Genomic DNA, 14,687 nt, shown 5'->3' with positions numbered 1-14,687 from the left:
CTGCACAGCCCTGGACAGGAGGGGACAGACAGGTGTCAGACAGACAGACAGACAGGAGGGTGGCACAGCCTGGGCAGCAGCACCTCTGCATTTTCTCCTTTTTTCTCTGCTTTTTCTCAGTTTGTTTTCTCTGCTTTTTCTCTTTCTTTTCTCTGCTTTTTCTCCTCTTTTCTCTGCTTTTCCTCCTTTTTCCTCTGCTTTTTCTCAGTTTTTTTTTCTGCTTTTTTTCCTTTCTTCTCTGCTTTTCCTCATTTTTTCTCTGCTTTTTCTCCTTTTTTCTCTGCTTTTCCTCCTTTCTTTTCTCTGCTTTTCTTCCTTTCTTTTCTCTGCTTTTCCTCATTTTTTTCCTCTGCTTTTCCTCATTTTTTTTTCTCTGCTTTTCCTCATTTTTTTTCTCTGCTTTTCCTCATTTCTTTTCTCTGCTTTTCCTCATTTTTTTTTTCTCTGCTTTTCCTCTTTTTTTTTCTCTGCTTTTTCTCCTTTTTTTCCTCTGCTTTTTCTCCTTTTTTTTTTCTTTGCTTTTTCCCCTTTTTTTCCTCTGCTTTTTCTCCTTTTCTATCTGCTTTTTTCCTCTTTTTCTGCCTTTCCTCCCTGCCTGCCCCAGGTTCCTCCCTGCCCCGTGCTCCCTGGGCACAGCTGTGCAGGGCAGGCTGGGTTTGCTGCACTCTGCAGAGCCTGGATCCATCCCTGCAGGGCTGGGCTCAGAGGGGTTTACAGCAGTTTTTGTGCAGGTTGTGCCCCAGCCTGATCCATCCCTGCAGGGCTGGGCTCAGAGGGGTTTACAGCAGTTTTTGTGCAGGTTGTGCCCCAGCCTGGATCCATTCCTGCCCAGCTGGGCTCAGAGGGGTTTAAAGCAGTTTTTGTGCAGGCTGTACCCCAGCCTGGATCCATCCCTGCAGGGCTGGGCTCAGAGGGGTTAAAAGCAGTTTTTTTATGCAGGCTGTGCCCCAGTCTGATCCATCCCTGCAGGGCTGGGCTCAGAGGGGTTAAAAGCAGTTTTTGTGCAGGCTGTACCCCAGCCTGGATCCATCCCTGCAGGGCTGGGCTCAGAGGGGTTAAAAGCAGTTTTTTGTGCAGGCTGTGCCCCAGCCTGATCCATCCCTGCCCAGCTAGGCTCAGAGGGGTTAAAGCAGTTTTTTTATGCAGGCTGTGCCCCAGCCTGATCCATCCCTGCAGGGCTGGGCTCAGAGGGGTTTAAAGCAGTTTTTGTGCAGTGCTGAACTGGGATGTGGCTGTCACTGATGTCAGCACGAGTGTGCCCTGCCAGGAAGGTGAAATATTTCAATATAAAAGTGTGGCCATGGGTATCTGAGTGCTGAACTGGGATGTGGCTGTCACTGATGTCAGCACGAGTGTGCCCTGCCAGGAAGGTGAAATATTTCAGTATAAAAGTGTGGCCATGGGTTTCCATTCCCACGTTGGCTGTGCCCTCGGTGCCTTTGGCACCCACAGTGCTTTGTTGTCTGGGAGTGCAGTCTCCTCCCAGCTCTGGGTGAGGAGGGGCAGCCCAGCCTGAGCTCCCTGGGAGCTCACAGGGAGATTTTCATGATTATTTGGTGGCCTGTGAGGCCGGGCCACCTCCCTGTGCCTGCACATCGTGAGTCAGATCGAGAGCAGGGGGTATGGCAGAGCTGCCTGCAGCTGCCAGTTTGGGGTGCCCTGCCCTCCTGGGGCTCCTGGCAGGTTTGGGGGGCTCCTGCCCTCCTGGGGCTCCTGGCAGGTTTGGGGTGCCCTGCCCTCCTGGGGCTCCTGGCAGGTTTGGGGTGCCCTGCCCTCCTGGGGCTCCTGGCAGGTTTGGGGTGCCCCTGCCCTCCTGGGGCTCCTGGCAGGTTTGGGGTGCCCCTGCCCTCCTGGGGCTCCTGGCAGGTTTGGGGGGCTCCTGCCCTCCTGGGGCTCCTGGCAGGTTTGGGGTGCCCTGCCCTCCTGGGGCTCCTGGCAGGTTTGGGGTGCCCCTGCCCTCCTGGGGCTCCTGGCAGGTTTGGGGGGCTCCTGCCCTCCTGGGGCTCCTGGCAGGTTTGGGGGGCTCCTGCCCTCCTGGGGCTCCTGGCAGGTTTGGGGTGCTCCTGCCCTCCTGGGGCTCCTGGCAGGTTTGGGGGGCTCCTGCCCTCCTGGGGCTCCTGGCAGGTTTGGGGTGCCCTGCCCTCCTGGGGCTCCTGGCAGATGGTGGAGGGGAAACCAGGCAAAACAGAGCTGCCCTGAGCGCCTGGGGTGGGGTGGGACGGCATGGCATGGCATGGCATGGCATGGCATGGCATGGCATGGCATGGCATGGCATGGCATGGCATGTGCTGCAAGGGAGCTGGGCCGTGACACTGCTGAGGGTGTGACACCACTGAGGGTGTGACACGAGGGTGTGACACACCACTGAGGGTGTGACACACCACTGAGGGTGTGACACCACTGAGGGTGTGACACGAGGGTGTGACACAGCTGAGGGTGTGACACAGAGCTGGGCTGTGACACCACTGAGGGTGTGACACAGCTGAGGGTGTGACAGGGAGCTGGGGGTGTGACACAGAGCTCAGGGTGTGACACGAGGGTGTGACACACAGCTGAAGGTGTGACACGAGGGTGTGACAGGGAGCTGGGGGTGTGACACCACTGAGGGTGTGACACGAGGGTGTGACACAGCTGAGGGTGTGACAGGGAGCTGAGGGTGTGACACGGAGCTGGGAGTGTGACACCACTGAGGGTGTGACACGGATATGGGAGTGTGACACGAGGGTGTGGTGCGGAGTTGAGGGTGTGGCACCGCTGGGGGTGTGACACGAGGGTGTGACAGGGAGCTGGGGCAGTGACACGGAGCTGGGGGTGTGACACCACTGGGGGTGTGACACCACTGAGGGTGTGACACGAAGGTGTGACACAGAGCTGGGGGTGTGACACGTTTGTTTCTGTTCCAGGAGCAGGAGCTGAAGGATGCTGGGCGGGAGGAGAACTGCCTGAGCCTGCAGCATGCCAGCGTGTGCCCCCGGGCACTGCAGCACGGCCAGGTAACACACAGCTCTCACAGGTGTGCCAGGTGTGCCAGGTGTGCCCCCGGGCACTGCAGCACGGCCAGGTAACACACACGGCTGCTGTGCCAGGTGTGCCCTGCTGTCAGGTGGGTGCTGCTGCCCAGGTGTGCCAGGTATGCCCCGTGGGCTGGTTGCTGCTGGCCAGGAGTGCCAGGTGTACCCAGCAGTGCCAGGTGTGCCCAGGTGTGCCCCTGTAGGCTGGGTGCTGCTGGCCAGGAGTGCCAGGTGTGCCCAGCAGTGCCAGGTGTGCCCAGGTGTGCCCCTGTGGGCTGAGTGCTGCTACCCAGCAGTGCCAGGTGTGCCCAGGTGTGCCCCTGTGAGCTGGTGCTGCTGGACACCAGTGCCAGGTGTGCCAGGTGTAATAATCCTGTCAGGCATCAGTACAGATCTCAAACTCACCAAGTGATCAGGGTGAGAAATCACATTTTCAGCTGCTCTGAATTAAGGAAAGAACTTTCCCGTGGCAGGCTAAAGTAATTCAATGTATTCCCTTGATTTCTGTGTTCACGGAGCAGTCACTGTCACTGCTGATTCACAAAATCCTGTATAAAAGGACTGGATGCTACTGAACTGGTAAACACAGGACCAAATGAATTAAATCATGAAACAAATCTGCTGTTACGAGTTTCTGATCCTTTGAATACCTTCTGTACAGACGTGTTTCAAGGGAGAGCAAGGGGTTTATTGCAGAAGAACACTGATTTTTGAATTGCAGGTGTGCTGATTTCCAGTGTTAACACGGGCTGATCCTGTGGATTTGAGTTTATTCTGGAGTCAGTTTACACTTCAAAGAGTCCAGAAGAAATGTAAACTCGAGTTTTATTAAATATATATATATATAAAAGTTAGATCTCTGCCTCTTTGCACAGCAGGCCCATCTCTGAGGCCCCTGAGACGCAGAGAATTTAGAAATGTTTTGGTTGTCACCCTTTAGTGCACGACAGAGTGTGTTTGTTTAAATCTCCACGGCTCGTGCACAGCTGCAGTTTGGCTGCCAGGCTGCAATCCCTGCTGAGGGAAACCTTCTGGGAGTGTGAGACAGGCACAGCCTCCTCTCTCAGAGAGCATTCCTGCTGGAATTCCGTGCTCTCCCTGTTCCCTTCCCTGGCACAGCCTGAGCTCCTCTCTCAGAGAGCATTCCTGCTGGAATTCCGTGCTCTCCCTGAGCCTTCCCTGGCACAGCCTGAGCTCCTCTCTCAGAGAGCATTCCTGCTGGAATTCCGTGCTCTCCCTGTTCCCTTCCCTGGCACAGCCTGAGCTCCTCTCTCAGAGAGCATTCCCTCTGGAATTCCGTGCTCTCCCTGAGCCTTCCCTGGCACAGCCTGAGCTCCTCTCTCAGAGAGCATTCCTGCTGGAATTCCGTGCTCTCCCTGAGTCTTCCCTGGCACAGCCTGAGCTCCTCTCTCAGTGACCATTCCTGCTGGAATTCCGTGCTCTCCCTGAGCCTTCCCTGGCACAGCCTGAGCTCCTCTCTCAGAGAGCATTCCTGCTGGAATTCCGTGCTCTCCCTGAGCCTTCCCTGGCACAGCCTGAGCTCCTCTCTCAGTGACCATTCCTGCTGGAATTCCGTGCTCTCCCTGAGCCTTCCCTGGCACACCCTGAGCTCCTCTCTCAGAGAGCATTCCCTCTGGAATTCCGTGCTCTCCCTGTTCCCTCTGAGCCTCTCCTGGCACAGCCTGAGCTCCTCACTCAGTGAGCATTCCCTCTGGGGTTCTGTGCTCTCCCTCTTTCCCCTGAGCCTTTTCCTCTCTTCACTGTGACACACAGAGGTATTTGTTTAGGTGTGGTTTGCCTGCCTTCCCTGCAGGGTGACACTGACCCTTTGGGCAATAATTTCCCTGCAGGCTGGCACTGACCCTTTGGGCAATAATTTCCCTGCAGGGTGGCACTGACCCTTTTTGTTTGGCAATAATTTCCCTGCAGGGTGGCACTGACCATTTTTATTTTGGCAATAATTTCCCTGCAGGCTGGCACTGACCATTTTTGTTTGGCAATAATTTCCCTGCAGGATGGCACTGACCCTTTTTATTTTGGCAATACCTTCCCTGCAGGGTGGCACTGACCCTTTTCTTTGGGCAATACCTTCCCTGCAGGGTGGCACTGACCATTTTTATTTTGGCAATAATTTCCCTGCAGGCTGTCACTGACCCTTTTTATTTTGGCAATAATTTCCCTGCAGGGTGGCACTGACCCTTTCTATTTTGGCAATAATTTCCCTGCAGGGTGGCACTGACCCTTTTGTTTGGGCAATACCTTCCCTGCAGGCTGGCACTGACCATTTTGTTTGGCAATACCTTCCCTGCAGGGTGGCACTGACCCTTTTCTTTGGGCAATACCTTCCCTGCAGGCTGTCACTGACCCTTTTCTTTGGCAATACCTTCCCTGCAGGCTGTCACTGACCCTTTCTATTTTGGCAATACGTGGCACTGACCCTTTTTGGTTCCCCAGGTGCAGTCAGACTATGAGCACCTCCGAGAAGCCCTGCTCAGCGTGACCCAAGGACGAGATTTGGCTCTGAGGGGAAAACACCAGCTCCAAGCCAAGCTGGAGAACTTAGAGCAGGTCCTAAAGGTGGGTGTAAATCCCAGCCCCTGCTCCCCATGGTCCCTGGTGCTCAGCCGTGCCCTTGGGGGTTTCATGAGTGTCCTCACAGCTCAGCCAGTGCTTTGGGAAAAGCTCTCAGCTGGAAATGTTCTGGGCTTGCTTGTGTGAAATAGTGAGAGCTCAGCAGTGCCAAAATGTGCTGCACTAGTCTGAAACCAATCCTGACAGAAACGAGAGGGGTTTGCTCCTGGAAATTTAAATCATGGGGAGGACTAGCTGATGAAATGGGTGATGTTCATTCAGGTGAGATGAGAATCAGGGCTGTTCTTCTGGGGTGTTATAAATTCAGAGAGCAGACATTGCCCATGAATGCAGAAATGTCCACAGGCAAGCATCAAATCCTCCCAAAACTCCCAGAAAACAACCCACAGCTGGGGGTGAAAACTTACAAACTGGGAAATGTTGCTGTTGTTGTTGTTTATAATCAAACAAAAAGTGAATAAGTCCCAAGCAGAGGCCAAACTCTGCTTCTGGTGCAGACCTGTGCAGGCTGAGGGGTTCAGCCTCCCTGGCTGTGGGCAGTGTGCAGGGAACAGCAGCTCATTACAGGTTAGAAATGAGCTTGATAAAACTCTCCTGTAGACAATAAGAGATATTTTGGGCTGTTCTTGCCCGTTTTCTCCGTGCATTTGTTTTCCCAAGTGCTGATTTCTCACAGGTTTGTGTGCAATAACTCAGTGCTGCAGATAAGGCATTGTGCCTCTGCTCTGAGACTGCTGTGGGAATAGTGTGTAATTTGGAAAATAAAAATCTTCAATACCAGCTTCACCAGGGAGGAGATCAGAATCTAGAAAGAGACCCTTCTGACCTCCCATTTAATATGAGGGTGACTGAAAGCTACAGGGATGCTGGGGGAGCAATATTAACCTGTAATGAAAAGATTTCTATCTGCAGAGGGTGTCCTGAGCCTGTGCAGGTGTGCTCCTGCCAGGAGCCTTGCTCACCTCGCTGTGAGCCATGGGCAGCAGCACTCCTCACAGGTGCTGGCAGCTCTGGGTGGTCCCTCTTGCCCCCCTGGCTGGCTCTGTTCTGTGTCCTTTGTGCAGAGGAGGGGCAGAGATCAGCAGAGCTGTTTGGGGCAGCTCTGGCAGGGCCAGGCACAGCAGCACACCTTGGGCAGGTGGGGATGGGCAGGGGATGTTTGTCCAGGCTGCCCTGGGCAGGTTGGGATGGGCAGGGGATGTTTGTCCAGGCTGCCCTGGGCAGGTGGGGATGGGCAGGGGATGTTTGTCCAGCACACCTTGGGCAGGTGGGGATGGGCAGGGGATGTTTGTCCAGCACACCTTGGGCAGGTGGGGATGGCAGGGGATGTTTGTCCAGCACACCCTGGGCAGGTGGGGATGGGCAGGGGATGTTTGTCCAGCACACCTTGGGCAGGTGGGGATGGGCAGGGGATGTTTGTCCAGCACACCTTGGGCAGGTGGGGATGGGCAGGGGATGTTTGTCCAGGCTGCCCTGGGCAGGTGGGGATGGGCAGGGGATGTTTGTCCAGGCTGCCCTGGGCAGGTGGGGATGGGCAGGGGATGTTTGTCCAGCACACCTTGGGCAGGTGGGGGTGGGCAGGGGATGTTTGTCCAGGCTGCCCTGGGCAGGTGGGGATGGGCAGGGGATGTTTGTCCAGGCTGCCCTGGGCAGGTGGGGATGGGCAGGGGATGTTTGTCCAGCACACCTTGGGCAGGTGGGGATGGGCAGGGGATGTTTGTCCAGCACACCTTGGGCAGGTGGGGATGGGCAGGGGATGTTTGTCCAGCACACCCTGGGCAGGTGGGGATGGCAGGGGATGTTTGTCCAGCACACCTTGGGCAGGTGGGGATGGGCAGGGGATGTTTGTCCAGGCTGCCCTGGGCAGGTGGGGATGGGCAGGGGATGTTTGTCCAGCACACCTTGGGCAGGTGGGGATGGGCAGGGGATGTTTGTCCAGCACACCTTGGGCAGGTGGGGATGGGCAGGGGATGTTTGTCCAGCACACCTTGGGCAGGTGGGGATGGACAGGGGATGTTTGTCCAGCACACCTTGGGCAGGTGGGGATGGCAGGGGATGTTTGTCCAGGCTGCCCTGGGCAGGTGGGGATGGACAGGAGATGTTTGTCCAGCACACCTTGGGCAGGTGGGGATGGGCAGGGGATGTTTGTCCAGCACACCTTGGGCAGGTGGGGATGGGCAGGGGATGTTTGTCCAGCACACCTTGGGCAGGTGGGGATGGGCAGGGGATGTTTGTCCAGCACACCTTGGGCAGGTGGGGATGGCAGGGGATGTTTGTCCAGGCTGCCCTGGGCAGGTGGGGATGGGCAGGGGATGTTTGTCCAGCACACCCTGGGCAGGTGGGGATGGGCAGGGGATGTTTGTCCAGCACACCTTGGGCAGGTGGGGATGGGCAGGGGATGTTTGTCCAGGCTGCCCTGGGCAGGTGGGGATGGCAGGGGATGTTTGTCCAGCACACCTTGGGCAGGTGGGGATGGGCAGGGGATGTTTGTCCAGCACACCTTGGGCAGGTGGGGATGGCAGGGGATGTTTGTCCAGCACACCTTGGGCAGGTGGGGATGGGCAGGGGATGTTTGTCCAGCACACCTTGGGCAGGTGGGGATGGGCAGGGGATGTTTGTCCAGCACACCCTGGGCAGGTGGGGATGGCAGGGGATGTTTGTCCAGCACACCTTGGGCAGGTGGGGATGGGCAGGGGATGTTTGTCCAGGCTGCCCTGGGCAGGTGGGGATGGGCAGGGGATGTTTGTCCAGCACACCTTAGGCAGGTGGGGATGGCAGGGGATGTTTGTCCAGCACACCTTAGGCAGGTGGGGATGGCAGGGGATGTTTGTCCAGGCTGCCCTGGGCAGGTGGGGATGGACAGGGGATGTTTGTCCAGGCTGCCCTGGGCAGGTGGGGATGGGCAGGGGATGTTTGTCCAGCACACCTTGGGCAGGTGGGGATGGGCAGGGGATGTTTGTCCAGGCTGCCCTGGGCAGGTGGGGATGGCAGGGGATGTTTGTCCAGCACACCTTAGGCAGGTGGGGATGGCAGGGGATGTTTGTCCAGCACACCTTAGGCAGGTGGGGATGGCAGGGGATGTTTGTCCAGGCTGCCCTGGGCAGGTGGGGATGGCAGGGGATGTTTGTCCAGCACACCTTGGGCAGGTGGGGATGGCAGGGGATGTTTGTCCAGCACACCTTGGGCAGGTGGGGATGGGCAGGGGATGTTTGTCCAGCACACCTTGGGCAGGTGGGGATGGCAGGGGATGTTTGTCCAGCACACCTTGGGCAGGTGGGGATGGCAGGGGATGTTTGTCCAGCCTGCCCTGGGCAGGTGGGGATGGGCAGGGGATGTTTGTCCAGCACACCTTGGGCAGGTGGGGATGGGCAGGGGATGTTTGTCCAGCACACCTTGGGCAGGTGGGGATGGGCAGGGGATGTTTGTCCAGCACACCTTGGGCAGGTGGGGATGGCAGGGGATGTTTGTCCAGCCTGCTCTGGGCAGGTGGGGATGGACAGGGGATGTTTGTCCAGGCTCGGGTTTGTAGCACAGTGCTCCCAGAACGTGTGCTGCTGGAGGGATGGATGGCCCCTGCTCATGGGCACCCCTGGCAGGGCACAGGGTCAGACCCCGGGTCCTGCAAGGTCACAGCCTGGCTCCTGGCAGTGTGACAGTGTCAGACCCTGGGTCCTGGCAGGGCACAGGGTCACAGCCTGGATCCTGCAGTGTCAGACCCTGGGTCCTGCAAGGTCACAGCCTGGGTCCTGGCAGTGCCACAGTGTCAGACCCCGGGTCCTGGCAGTGTCACAGTGTCAGACCCTGGGTCCTGGCAGTGTCACAGTGTCAGACCCCGGGTCCTGGCAGGGCACAGTGTCAGACCCCGGGTCCTGGCAGTGTCAGACCCCGGGTCCTGGCAGTGTGAGACCCTGGGTCCTGGCAGGGCTGATGTCCACGTGCCTGAGTTCCCCTTGGCTGAAGCCCTGACCATCTCCAGCCCCCCTGGTTTCCCCAGGTGCCAGGCAGGTGTGTGTGTGTGTGTGGGTGGGAGCAGAGCGTGCCCGGCCCCGCGGCCCGTGTGGCCGCAGCCGGGACTGTCCCTGGTGTCCCCTCCTCCGGCACAGCACATGCGAGAGGCTGCGGAGCGGCGGCAACAGCTGGAGCTGGAGCATGAGCAGGCGCTGGCTGTCCTCAACGCCAAACAGCAGGAGATCGAGCTGCTGCAGAAGGTACCGGGGAGGGGACAGGGATGGGATGGGACAGGGATGGGACAGGGACAGGGATGGGACAGGGATGGGACAGGGACAGGGACAGGGATGGGAGGGGACAGGGATGGGACAGGGACAGGGACAGGGATCGGAGGGGACAGGGATGGGACAGGGATGGGACAGGGACAGGGATGGGACAGGGATGGGACAGGGACAGGGACAGGGATGGGAGGGGACAGGGATGGGACAGGGACAGGGACAGGGATGGGAGGGGACAGGGATGGGACAGGGATGGGACAGGGACAGGGATGGGACAGGCAGGAGATCGAGCTGCTGCAGAAGGTACCGGGGAGGGGACAGGGATGGGAGGGGACAGGGATGGGACAGGGACAGGGATGGGACAGGGACAGGGATGGGAGGGGACAGGGATGGGACAGGGACAGGGATGGGACAGGGACAGGGATGGGACAGGGACAGGGACAGGGATGGGAGGGGACAGGGATGGGACAGGGATGGGACAGGGAGAGGACAGGGACAGGGATGGGACAGGGACAGGGATGGGACAGGGACAGGGATGGGAGGGGACAGGGATGGGACAGGGACAGGGATGGGACAGGCAGGAGATCGAGCTGCTGCAGAAGGTACCGGGGAGGGGACAGGGATGGGACAGGGACAGGGATGGGACAGGGATGGGATGGGATGGGATGGGATGGGATGGGATGGGATGGGATGGGATGGGATGGGATGGGATGGGATGGGATGGGATGGGATGGGACAGGCAGGAGATTGAGCTGCTGCAGAAGGTACCTGGCAGGGGACAGGGATGGGACAGGAGGGGACAGGGATGGGAGGGGACAGGGATAGGAAGGGACAGTCAGGAATGGAGCTCCTGCAGAAGGAATGCAGGATCAGGGACAGGACAGGGACAGGACAGGCAGGTGGGAGCACGAGCTGCAGGGACAGAGGGCATGGTGGGATCCCCTGGACTGAAGGCATTCCCAGCCAGCTGCTCCCTGCCCTGGGGGCTCCAGGCCCTGCTGTGCCCTGAGCAAGGGGCTGCTCTGTGCTCCTGTAGCCTGCCCCACCGTGCCTGAGCTTTCCTGTCCCCAGCAGGGACAGGAGTGGCACCATCTCAGGGGTTTCCTTTGCATTTCCACTGCTCCCCTCCGTGTCTGCCTGGGTGACACTCGTGCATTCCTCCAGTGCCACCAAGGAGCCCAGTCCTCACTGCCTGGCACCAGCTCTGTGCCATTTCCAGCCTGCTGCTGGTGCTCTCACTGACACATCCATGGCTGTGGGATTCCTGTGGCCTCCCCGTCCAGACATGCAGTTCTACCTCTGCCCAGTAAAGGAGGGGGAAGGAAGGCTTGTCAGGGTGCTGACACATCTCAGTGCTCTTCCTTCTCACACACGTGTCACGTTGGTGTGGCAGGGTTTGGTGTGCAGCCAGCCCTGCACAGAAGCTGAGCGCTTGCTCAAACACCTCACTTCCAAGGGCATCCTCCAGTTCACAAATCACTTCAAGACTGGTTTTTCCCCCGCTGCAATTTCTCAGTATTCATTATAATACAAAAACCATGATGTTGAGTTGCAGTTTTGCCAAAGTCACTTCAAGCTGCAATTGTCTCAGGGCTAACGTTGATTTTTCCAATTGCTGGACTAGATCAAACCACAGAAATAATGCTGCTAATGATAATTTGGTAGAGAATTGGCATGGAGGGACCTTCTCAGCAGAATAAAAGATGTATCCAATATAGTTGCTTGAAATAGAACGCTGTAGTTGACCAAATGAAATCTTCCAGTTAATTTTCTTTTAGTCTTTCTCAGTAAGTGTACTCAGGCACCCTGCAAAATGCCATTTCTAGTTCTATTCAGCTGTTATTATTAGAACTGCCTCATACATCTTGGACTTAGATTTCCTGGCAAAGGAAAGAAACCAAAGGCAGATACAGCATTTCTTGCTAATTTTTGTTCCATCCTCCTTGGGACTGGCAGCACAAACCTGAGCGCTCCCCTTGGAGCTGCAGTGGCAGGCACCAGTGCTGGATCTGGTGTTCCACCCCGTGCTCCAAGCCCAGCAGATAAATATTTGAAATGAATCTGTCCTCTGAGGAGCTGGACACATCCCTGCCAGCTTTACAGGAGCTGCTGGCTCACCTTCCCTCCAGGGCTGGCCTCCCAGGACACGGCGTGTGGCGTCCTCCCTTCCCTTTGGGTTTGTTATTGGAGCTGTCTGAGCTGTTTCCAGAGGGCAGAGGGGGGTCTGGGCAGCAGCAGGATGGCATTTCTCAGCACCCCTTGGTCCCTTGTCAGGGCTGAGCCCCCAGGCTGCCCCTCAGAGCAGAGCCAGCCCTGCTCAGCCCCTCGCCTTTGCTGGCACATTCTGAGTGGAAAGAAGAGCTCATTTAAGAGTTCACTCTGTGTCTAACAGCTGCACAGACTGGTCACATTTCTCAGCCCAGAAGGAAGAACACAATACTGTCTGTGCTGACGGGGATCAGCCTTTTTCTGGAACCAACCCTGATAAAGGCAGCCTGATGTGAGGAGAGATAGCTGTTGGTGCAGGCTCTGCCATCACTGACAGGGCTCAGCGCTGGGCAGCTTTCTTTAAATGTGTCCTGGGGGATGGCTCTGGGCTCTCTGCCACTGCTGGCACCTGCTGGCACCTGCTGGCACCTGCTGGCACCAGAGTCACTGCTGGTACAGCAGGGCAGGGCAGGGGGCTGTGGGCTGGGGCTGTGGTTTGGAGTTGTGGGTTTGGGTCCACGGTTTTGGTCTGTGGGTTTGGGTTTATAGGTTTGGAGTTGTGGGTTTGTGTCTGTGAGTTTTGGTCTGGGAATTTTGGTCTGGGAATTTTGGTCTGTGGCTTGGGTTTATAGGTTTGGTCTGTAGTTTCAGTCTGTGGGTTTGGGTTTCTGGATTTGGGTTTTTGGTCTGTGGGTTTGGGTTTGTGATTTTGGTCTGTGGGTTTGGTCTGTGGGTTTGGTCTGTGGGTTTGGTCTGTGGCTTGGGTTTATAGGTTTTGTCTGTAGTTTCAGTCTGTGGGTTTGGGTTCTGGATTTGGGTTTGTGGTCTGTGGGTTTGGGTTTTTTGGTTTTGGTCTGTGGATTTGGGTTTGTGATTTTGGTCTGTGGGTTTGGTCTGCGGATTTGGTCTGTGGCTTGGGTTTATAGGTTTGGTTTGTAGTTTCAGTCTGTGGGTTTGGGTTTGTGGGTTTGGTTTGTGGTTTTGGTCTGTGGGTTGGGTCTGTGGATTTGGTCTGTGGGTTTGGTCTGTGGGTTTGGTTTGTGGTTTTGGTCTGTGGGTGTGGGTTGTGGTTTTGGTTTGTGGGTTTGGGTTTGTGGTTTTGGTCTGTGGGTGTGGGTTTGTGGTTTTGGTCTGTGGGTGTGGGTTTGTGGTTTTGGTCTGTGGGTTTGGTTTGTGGTTTTGGTCTGTGGGTTTTGGTCTGTGGGTTTGGTTTGTGGTTTTGGTCTGTGGGTTTGGGTTTGTGGGTTTGGTTTGTGGTTTTGGTCTGTGGGTTTGGTCCCAGCTGCTCTGGGAGGTTTGAGCCCTGCAGTGTGCACAGCAAATTGCATTTCAGCTGGACCTGGGGGGCTCAGAGAGGGCAGGGAGTGCCAGGGCAGCCTGGGGAGCGTGTGCTGCTGCTCCAGCTCTGCATCCCTGCCCTGAGAGCCAGAATAAACACCCCTGCCAGGCTGGCAGTGCCAGGGCAGCCTGGGGAGCGTGTGCTGCTGCTCCAGCTCTGCAGATTCCCCCTGCCCTGAGAGCCAGAACAAACACCCCTGCCAGGCTGGGAGTGCCCAGGAGGGCTGGCACAGCCACCCTGCTGCTGGAAGCTGGCTCTGGGCGAGCTGCTGGACGAGCTCACAGCAGGCTGTGTGGCATGACTCACTGATCCTCCTTCTCCCTTCCCCTCTCTTCTCCCGTTTCCTCTCCCACCCAACCCAGGCTCAGGTTGAAGCTAAGAAGGAACATGAAGGAGCAGTTCAGTTGCTAGAGGTAAGATCCCCTGGGCTCCCTCTGGACAGGGGAATTTTCAGAGCCATCACTTGTCAGCATTTCAAGGAATATGTAGGCAAAGAGGGTTTGGTTTTTTCTCTTGTGATATATTTGCATCCTGATAATGATAAGATTTGTGATTCAGTTAGGAGGGCATGGAGCTGAGCTGTTGGAAGTGATGTGTGTTCCTCTTTTGGTACTGTTTTTTGTGAAATACCATTAAAGGCAGTGATTAATGGTGAGAACTTTGATTTACTAGGCTGGAAATACAGCAGCAAAGACCAATCAGCTACCTAGGGTTCCTAATTAAATACTGTCTAATAAACACAAAGCAGGAACTGTAAATGAAATGAAAGAATTGAGAAACTTCAGAAACCCTCAAAGGTGTGCTGGGAAGAGAACACTTCATTTTCTGCCTGAGGAAAAGGCATGGAATGGTTTTAAGGGTTAATTTACACGTCCTAAAGAACGTGCAGAAATGAGATCGATAACAGCACGTGCATTGGCAATATTTCCTTTGGAAATTTGCTTTATCTGAGGGCAATTTCCAGTCTTTTTACCTCCCCACAGCGTTTCTGTATGTGCTTGCTGGCCGTGCCTCAGGGAAAGGGGATCTTTCCTGGTGCATTGATCAACTTTAAAAAACTAAATTAAAGCATTTGTTTATTATTATCTATAAAGGTGAATATCCCCACAGGGTGTGTTTTACTCATAGGCTTTCATTAGCATCATTTAGATTAAGTTTGTTTTGGCTTCCAGACTGTAAGCTGAAGTTATTATTTAATGCCTGGTACAGGAAAACAGAAACAAGGCAGGCAGGAGATTATTTACCCCCTCAAGCTGAGCACAATTCTGATTTAGCTGATTTGTGTAACCCCGACAAGATCTCCAAAGCTTT

General features: G+C 56.0%; 1 protein-coding gene across 14 annotated transcripts in view; it reads left to right on the top strand.

Moving 5' to 3' along the window:
* The window catches only part of RIMBP2 (RIMS binding protein 2), a 98,513-nt gene that overhangs the window by 43,146 nt on the left and 40,680 nt on the right, over positions 1-14,687 (top strand). For 10 of the 14 annotated variants that reach the window (XR_009488813.1, XM_059863403.1, XM_059863402.1 and 7 more), the window contains 4 exons: positions 2,904-2,993; positions 5,466-5,588; positions 9,707-9,811; positions 13,739-13,789. Coding sequence is in view for 11 of the 14 variants with exons in the window: in XM_059863403.1 (XP_059719386.1) it covers positions 9,710-9,811; positions 13,739-13,789 (153 nt within the window). In the remaining 3 variants the exon portion in view is untranslated. The other 4 variants (XM_059863397.1, XM_059863409.1, XM_059863408.1 and 1 more) reach the window with 4 other exon arrangements.

The sequence above is a fragment of the Haemorhous mexicanus genome, chromosome 19 (genome assembly GCF_027477595.1).
Source record: "Haemorhous mexicanus isolate bHaeMex1 chromosome 19, bHaeMex1.pri, whole genome shotgun sequence".
In the NCBI taxonomy this organism is placed as follows: Eukaryota; Metazoa; Chordata; class Aves; order Passeriformes; family Fringillidae; genus Haemorhous; species Haemorhous mexicanus.
The sequence above is the reverse complement of the archived record's forward strand: the minus strand, read 5'-3'. Positions and strand labels throughout refer to the sequence as shown.